General features: G+C 50.1%; 1 protein-coding gene across 1 annotated transcript; it reads left to right on the top strand.

Annotated features, from left to right (window-relative positions):
- Nucleotides 1-2,031: 2,031 nt before the first annotated feature.
- Nucleotides 2,032-6,335, top strand: LOC120988684. The gene is made up of 2 exons (XM_040416322.1): nucleotides 2,032-2,948; nucleotides 6,051-6,335. Exons 1-2 carry the CDS (start codon nucleotides 2,081-2,083, stop codon nucleotides 6,053-6,055), a joined length of 873 nt encoding a protein of 290 aa, XP_040272256.1. The 5' UTR covers nucleotides 2,032-2,080; the 3' UTR covers nucleotides 6,056-6,335.
- The last annotated feature ends 2,509 nt before the right edge of the window (nucleotides 6,336-8,844 follow it).

Below are 8,844 nucleotides of genomic sequence, written 5' to 3'. Positions count from 1 at the left end.
GAATCGAATGAGTCACAAGAATCTAAAGATCCGACTCAGTCAGTGACTCATTCGATTCAAGAGCCGAGAGTCACTAGAACAGGTTACATTACACTGAGGCTGTCGGCTCTTGTTGCAGCAGAGATAAGAGAAGGGACAGATGACACAGTTTAGATTACAGGATGAATTACATTAACCCTTTAGAATCAAATTGGCTTCTCAGGAGATATATATGTTAAAGGCATCTCATGTAAACCCACCCTTAGTTATATAGCTACTGAATGAGATGCCTTTAACATATATATCTCCTGAGAAGTCAATTTGATTCTAAAGGGTTAATTTAATTCAACCTATAATCTAAACTCTGTCATCTGTCCCTTCTCTTATCTCTGCTCCTGTCCCTTAACCTTATCACTGCTGCAACAAGAGCCGACAGCCTCAGTGTAATGTAACCTGTTCTAGTGACTCTCGGCTCTTGAATCGAATGACTCAATGAATCGAATGAGTCACTGACTGAGTCGGATCTTTAGATTCTTGTGACTCATTCGATTCCTTTAGACTCCCTGTACAGACGGCTCAGAGGACTCGAGTCAGAGCTGCAGTGTGCTGTGCTGGCCTCGCCCCCTCAGCTCTGGTCGGTGATTGGTTGGTGGGCGGGGAGGGGCGGGGCTGGCAGAAGCAGCTCTTCCACTCTAAGATCATATTACTGACTCCTCCCGAGTCCCTCCCTCAGGCTCCTGCTGCCAGCGTGAGGTGGTGAGCTGAGCGTCTGCATTCATTGTCAGTGTAGAAGAGCCGTTTCAAACGGATCGGATCATTCAAATGAATCGACTCCTCCGGTTCACTGAAATGAATCGATTCAAATGAACGATTCGTTCATGAACCGGACATCACTACTAAGTACCTGTTTTGTCTAGCAGCATATTTCTGATTTATTGTATGGTATATGTATATATATTTTGTTGATCTTATTCGTTTGGGTGCCCACACTTTCTTATTGGGGCACTTAGATTTATTTGTCTACAGGCATTTCAGTATCTTTCCCCTATTTTAGGTGCCGTTATTCTGTCTCCCTTTCCCTCCCTGTGAAGGGGGGAGGGAAATATTTTGCTGTCCTGCCGCAATGGCTGGGATCTGAGGGGGCTTATTGATTGTTCTTTCTGGGACACACACTCTCTTTTCCTCTCTCCCCTTCACTTACCCGGTGGGGGGGGGGAATCCGAGCTCTCTCTCTGCTTTGCCATCCTCTTGCAGCCGCTTGCTAGCTTAGTCCCGTAGTCTTGCGGGCTCTCGGCCGGCCACGAGTTTTCGGCGGCCATTTTGTAGTAGCCTATCTCTTGTTTTTCTATCCATCTGCCTATTACCTTTTCCCTCTGGTTTTTCTTCTTGTTCCGATTTTAGCCACGCCCCCTCCCTGCTTCTCAGTCCGGTTTCTTCCTGCTCTCTCCCTGCTCCTTCTCACTGCTGGGTGACTACCCACTGTGAGTTTTTCTCTCCTTCCCTCAGGTTAGGTGTGTTATCCCCTGGGATTTACTGCCCCTCATTGTATTATAGGCCTGATAGTGAATCATTAACACTGCAATGATGTCTGATCCCTCTGGTCATACCCCTTCACAGAGCTTGGAAGCAGGCAGAGACTCCGTCTCCTCACCTAATCCTGCACCTGGTGGCTCCGCTTTTTCTGCGGATGCTTTCCAGCGTTCTGTCTCTGAGGCCATCATGGCCGCTATGGGCTCCGTTACCACGTCCCTTACCAAATCCATCTCGGATGCCCTCTATGCTCGCCCTACTGTCTTCAGTGACACGGCGCAGCCCGATTTACCTGTACCTCACGCCTCCAGAACAAACTTGATTGGTGAGTCCAATGCCACCCCTGAGAGCGCGACCTCGCGCAAGAGAGCCTCATCCCGCCAGGCAGAACGGGCGAGGAATTGGAAGTGCGCCAGAGCACAAACTGAGTTAGAGATCGACTCTGATGTCGACTCTGAGGAGGAGGTTAGATGTGAGAATATGGATTACCCTGATGGAGATCTGTCTGATTATGCCCCGGCCGATCCTATTTCGGCTCCCATCCCGACGCCTCCTGGCGTTTCATCTGCGGATGTTTTTTCAAGGACCATCTGGTGTCTTAACCGACCCTCTAGGGGATCCCCTTTTTGACCCTGAAAGTCTCCACCACCCCAGATCCGCCGAATGGCTCCCGCTTGATCACGTAGCCCAATACCTGGAGGCACGTGTACGTTGCCCTCTGTCTAAGGAGGCGCGTAACAAGCTGAAGGCCGAGTGCCCTAGACCCATTATTGCAAACAAGGTCTGCGAGACCCCAACTGTGGACCCCAAAATGGTCCAGTTTTTAGCAAAATCTGGGTGGAACCCTAGAAGGGGTTTGGAATCGGCCCTTAAAGCGTGCCAGGACAAGCTCCTGGACGTCTTTGGTCCGTTGACAAAAATTTTTGAGATGGCGGAAATCGCCAGAGAGGCTAATACGCCCATAGATCCGGAAGAACTCCGGGGATGGGCCCAGCGAGCCATATGTATTGCGGGCAATGCCAATAGTTCCCTGTCGATAGAACGGCGTAAAGCTATTCTGTTCAAAATTGAACCAAAACTAGTCAATCTTGCCCTCACTGAGGCCGCAGGTGAAGCACAGGGTCTTTTGTTTGGAGAGCCCTTCATTAAGGACATGGGCAGATTCGTGGGTGCCTTTACTGCTCTGGACAAGGCACAGTCGTCCATGAGGAGAGTGTTCCAGAGCCGTTTTTCCTCAAGGGCCGGCAGTTACAGGGGCCGTTCGGCTGGCCGCTCTTCATTCCACGCCCGTGGTTCGGGTAGAGGCTCCTACGGTCAAAAACCTTTCTCTCAGCGACCCTCCTTCCAGGACTCCAGGCAGTCGCAAAGTTTCTTCCCGTCCCGAGGTGCACCTAGCCGCAGGCCTTTCAGAGGAGGTTCCGGATTCCGTCGTCCCCTTGGTAAGTCTCCCTCATCTTCCTTTTTCTCCAGTTTGTGTAGGGGGCAGACTCCAACTTTTTTCTCATGCCTGGGAGTCGATCACATCAGACGGTTGGGTTCTATCCACAATACGGGGATTCCAGATAGAACTGGTCCAGGTCCCACATCATATCCCGTTTCCCCCTCCTATCCCATCCTCCGGGGCCACGTCTCAGGCCATAGACAAGGAACTAACAGAACTCTTTCACAAGAACGCCATCGAGCAGGTCCCATTCTCTTCAGTGGGCCTGCTCAGCAGTATCTTCCTCGTACGGAAGAAAGGGGGACAGATGCGCCCCATCATAAATCTCAAACCCTTGAACAGATTTGTGCGCTACAGGCACTTCAAGATGGAGGGTATTCACCTCCTCAGGGATCTGCTCCTCAAGGGAGATTGGATGGTGAAATTAGATCTGAAGGACGCCTATCTCACCGTACCGGTCACTGTTCCCTCCAGGGACCTTCTCTGTTTCCGTTGGAAAGGGCAGATATGGCGTTTCTCTTGCCTCCCCTTCGGCCTGTCGTCGGCCCCTTGGTGCTTCACCAAGCTTATGCGTCCGGTAGTCGCTTGGCTCCGCAGTCGCGGAATCAGGTTGATCATCTACCTGGACGATATACTTCTAATGGATCAGGATCCTTCTGTTCTTCTTTCTCAGTTGCAAGTGACGATGGATCTTCTATCTCGATTGGGTTTCCTCATCAACCACGAGAAGTCTTTATTGACTCCCTCCAGAGTTATGGAATTCCTCGGTTTCTCAGTGGATTCCGTCTCGGAGACTCTCAGCCTTCCCCAGTCAAAACTCCGGTCCATCCGCAAAGAACTACGCAAGACGTTGGTTACCCCCCGTATTACACTTTGCCATCTGGCTCGGATCATAGGACTCCTCTCCTCTTCAATTCAGGCGGTGTTTCCGGCCCCCCTCCACTACCGGGCTCTTCAGCGCCTGAAACATGCACACCTTCAATCCGGTGCCTCATACGCGGACACGATCCCGCTGGATTCGGAAACTCGGGACGAGCTGCATTGGTGGATTTCGAATCTTCAGGCTTGGAATGGGAAGGCGATTTGCGGTCCGCGCCCGGACTTCACGATAGACTCAGACGCCAGTCTGCTCGGGTGGGGGGCCCATTGCGACGGAGTCTCCACCGGAGGACGTTGGTCTCAGGAGGAAGCCTCACTCCATATCAACGCCCTGGAGCTGTTAGCCGGATCTTTCGCCATCCGCAGTTTTGCCAAGGACATCGTAAGTGCCTGCATTCGCCTTCGTATGGACAATGTGTCTGCTGTCCGGTATGTCAACTTCATGGGAGGTACCCACTCCAGCATGTTGTCTCATTTGGCCAAGGAGTTCTGGTCTTTCTGTCTCAACCAGGAAATTTCGGTAGTGGCGGAGTATCTGCCTGGTCTGCAGAATGTCCAAGCGGACTGGAACTCTCGTTACCTCAGGGATGGCAGCGATTGGAAGTTAGATGGGCTAGTGTTCTCAGAAATCTCATCCATCTGGGGTCCATTCTATATCGACCTATTTGCCTCTCGGTTGAACGCTCAGCTACCGCGCTTCTTCAGTTGGCGACCGGATCCGGATGCAGAGGCAGTGGACGCATTCCTGCAGGATTGGCGCGGACCTCTCCTCTACGCTTTTCCACCGTTCGCGATGCTTCCCCGGGTCTTGACTCAGGTGCGGTATCAACAAGCGGAGTTGGTGCTGATTGTGCCGTTTTGGACTTCCCAGTCGTGGTTTCCTCACCTGCTGGACCTACTCATCCTACCACCGATTCTTCTTCCAGACTACCCAGATCTTCTCCTAGACTCCGGAGGCGCGCGACATCCACTACTGTTAGAAGGATCTCTCCGCCTGCTGGCATGCAGAATATCGGGCGCCTCAGCCAAAGCGAGGATCTTTCGGATGCAGCTCATAGACTCTTGGAACAGTCGTGGGCTCCGGGCACCAGGAGGGCCTCTAGTGCGGCCTGGGGATCATGGTCTGGTTGGTGCGTGGCACGAGGTGTGGATCCCCTTTCAGCCCCTGTATCACACGTCCTAGAGTTTTTGACATCATTATTTGAGGAAGGTAAGGCGTATCGTACGATAAATCTCTTCCGGTCTGCGATTTCTTCCTTCCACCAGGGATTCGAAGGACGTCCTGCGGGTCAACATCCCCTGGTATGCCGTCTCCTTAAGGGATCTCATATGTCTCGGCCTCCTCGGCCTCGTTTTTCTTCTACCTGGGATGTTTCCTTGGTTTTAGATCTTTTCTCTACTTTGCCATCTAATTCTCAACTTTCCCTTCGCCAGCTCTCGGCCAAACTGGTTACCCTCTTTTGCCTTATCTCTTGCAAGAGAGTCTCAGATGTCAGGGCTTTAGATTTTGACGCCAGGTCTTTTTCGCCAGAGGGAGTCACTTTCAGTATTTCCCGTCGGACCAAGACACATATCCGTTCAGTTTCTTATCCCAGTTTTCCGTCTTTTCCGAACCTTTGCCCGGTCGATTGTCTCCGGCAGTATGAGGCTAGGACCTCCTTGCATAGATCTGCAGAGATCCCTCAGTTGTTTCTCTCATATCGACGTCCGTTTGCCCCGGTTTCTACTCCTACGCTGGCGCGTTGGGTTAAATGGACTATGTCCCTAGCAGGTGTGGATACCTCGGTCTTCACGGCTCATTCTACTAGGAGTGCTGCTTCCACCTCTATGTTGGTGTCTGGGGCTCGTCTAGAGGACATCATGAAGATCGCCGACTGGTCTCGGGCTTCTACTTTTAAGGAATTCTATTTTCGCCCGTCTCTACATGCTTTTTCTTCGGTTATTTTACAGCTTTAAACTTGCAATAAGAGCCTCCGTGTCTTGAAATAAAATTATGGGATTTTACTAGTTTATGACGTAAAGTCATGATTTTATGAAAGACACGGAGGCGAGTATTGCCCTCCCTTTTAGGTATTTTCCCCCCCTTGGGTTATTGTTTATTATGATGTACAGTTTCTTTCGTGATATTCTGTATTATTGTGTTTTTTCTTGCTGATTTGTCGTGCTTGCACGTGTCGTCCAGATGGAGCATTCTCTTTCACATATTTTCTTTTCTTTGTAGGATGAATCCGCTGATGGATTATTCCCGCTCGTTTCTGTTATGTAGCTTCGGCCTGTTCCAGTTCTAAGGTTGCGGGATCAGAGGTCTACCTTTTTTCCAGAGGTTCCGGAAGAAGACTGCTGTTGTCTCTTCTGAGATGTTTCAAGTTCGTATGGTTCCGGTTTCATGCGGTTCAGTTTGGAGTATACAGTGTCCGGTCCGGTTGGAGTGGCATCCGCCAAGAAAGAGGAAGTGTTAGGGGCTTGTGGACATTATATACAGGACTAAGGTGGGAGGGACGGTTGCTATGGCAATATGTAAATTTGTTTTCAGTTTTTCTTTGCTGCTGTGGCTTTCAGTAAAGAAAGATAATGCAATACTCGCCTCCGTGTCTTTCATAAAATCATGACTTTACGTCATAAACTAGTAAAATCCCATAATTGTCTCTTCTCTGTGGGACAGGAGGGGTGGGGGGATATCAGGGAACTCTTCAAGCTGCTGCTGGATGCCGTAGACCAGCAGCTTTATGCTATTTAGTTGTTTTACTGCCTTATTAAGCAGTTTGCCTCCATGACATCTGCCCCCCATATCCTGTCCTATCAGTGGCGTTGCTAGGGCTGGTGTCACCCGGTGCGGTAAAAAATGGTGTCACCCCCCCCCCCCCCTTGAAGCAATAATTTTTTAGCTCAGCAGACCCCCCCCCCCCCCCTAGCAGTCAGAGCCTTGTCTCGGGAGGGGCACTTCCAGATTATTTTCTGTCCGCCGCCACAAAACAATGGTGCTTATAGAACAGACTACACAGTGTAGCGGTATACTGTATATTGTGTGGCACGGTGTATGCTATATGTGTATAACATGAACATATTTCATATGAAAACTTACAATTATTTGGCTTGGCCCTTGGGGATCAACTCTGCTATATCTCTATATATGATAGCTGCCCCAGCACACACAGCTCTGCTACATCTAATACACATGACAGCTGCCCCAGCACACCCAGCTCTGCTACATCTAATACACATGACAGCTGCACCAGCACACTAAGCTCTGCTACATCTATATATCTCTAAGTATTGCTATACAGTAGATAGATATATAGAGATATAGCAGAGCTGAGTGCTGGGGCAGCTGTCATGTGTATAGATGTAGCAGAGCTGGGTGTGTTTGGGCAGCTGTCATGTGTATAGATGTAGCAGGGCTGGGTTTGCTGGGGCAGCTGTCATATATAGAGATATAGCAGAGCTGAGTGTGCTGGGACAGCTGTCATATAGAGATATAGCAGTGATGGGTGTGTTAGGGCAACTGTCATGTGTATAGATGTACACTTAGCCAGCTATAACAGTAGAAGTCTCATATTTTTTCAGTCAGCGGCAATGCAGCTCTTATGGCTGTGTGGGTAAGTGCTTTGCCTCTGATACAGAAGGTCGTGGGTTCGAATCCCCGACACATCTCTCCCTCTCCTGAGGACGGCAATACAAATGACTATGTCTGGGATTCATAAATGCCGTCCCTGCTGGTGTCACCCAGCAGGGCCGGCATTTACCGCGCACCCCCCTTCCAACGCCACTGTGTCCTATCTCATCCTCATTGAGCCCCTTCTGTCTCCTTTCCTCCCCCATGTATCCAGAGCTCCTGTTCCACCCTCCTATCTCCTATTGCTGCCCTGCACAGATCTCCTGCCACTACTTGTATGAATTCCTCTCAGAGCCCCTTCCACCTACTTGCTGTGTGCATCCCTCTTGTCCATCCATGGCTTGGGGCCCCTGTCTCAGACCTCTGCTCTCATTATGGTGGGGTCTAAACCGCATGCACCATAAGGGCCTTCTAACGTCATAGGGTCATGTGATTGTGCCCCCCACCCCATACTTAGCCACCCTTATACCCTCTGCATTGTGCCCTCTTACCATACCCTGTACAGTGCCCCTCATCATTCTATGTACTGTGCCCTCTTATACTCTTTTATCCAGTCACTGCATAGCAGTGTTATCCAGTTACTGTATGGCAGTTTTATCCGATCACTGTATGGAAGTATTCAGTCACTGTATGGTGGTGTTATCCAATAACTGTATCCCCTTCCCTGCCCACGCCGCCTTTTTTAGACCTGGCATGAGTGGGGAAATTTAATAAATGACACCCTAATTGTATTATAATATTATTACTCCAGGGTAGGGCTAATATCTTTATAGTATATAGATTCTAGTATATTATACTGTGATGTGAACCCACTGGGGGAGGGGGGGGGGATTTGTACAAAAATTTGCTGTGGGGCCCAGTCAGTTCTAGCTAGTGAGGGCCTCTTACACAGTATAATGACCTCAGTGCCCCCTCCATACAATATAACCCCAGTGTGGGGGCCACTGGGGGTCATTATTCTGAATGGAGGGCCACTGTGGGGTCATTAAACGTGTGGGAGGCCATTGGGAGCGGGTCATTATACTGTGTGTGGCGCCACTGGGGGTTATTATAGTGTATGGGGGGTCATTATACTGTGTGAAGGGCCACTAGTGGTCAGTTATACTGTATGGGGGCCACTGTGAGTCATTATACGGTGTGGGAGCCACAGGGGTACATGTAAATGAAAAAAATGCCACTAGGGGGCCCAGTGAGATTTATCGCCCAAGGGCCCACATAAACTGACACTGCACATCACCCTGAACACACCATCCCTACCGTGAAACATGGTGGTGGCAGCATTAAGCTGTGAGGAAACTTTTCTTGAGCAGGGACAGGGAACCTGGTCAGAGTTGATGAGAAGATGGATTAAGATAAATACAGAGCAATCCTGGAGGAAAACCTGGTAGAGGCTACACGGGGC

This window comes from Bufo bufo, chromosome 2 (genome assembly GCF_905171765.1).
Source record: "Bufo bufo chromosome 2, aBufBuf1.1, whole genome shotgun sequence".
NCBI lineage: Eukaryota > Metazoa > Chordata > Amphibia > Anura > Bufonidae > Bufo > Bufo bufo.
The sequence above is the reverse complement of the archived record's forward strand: the minus strand, read 5'-3'. Positions and strand labels throughout refer to the sequence as shown.

Excerpts from the sequence above, each read along its gene's own strand:
- LOC120988684 (XM_040416322.1), top strand. The coding sequence starts at position 2,081 with ATGTTTTTTCAAGGACCATCTGGTGTCTTAACCGACCCTCTAGGGGAT.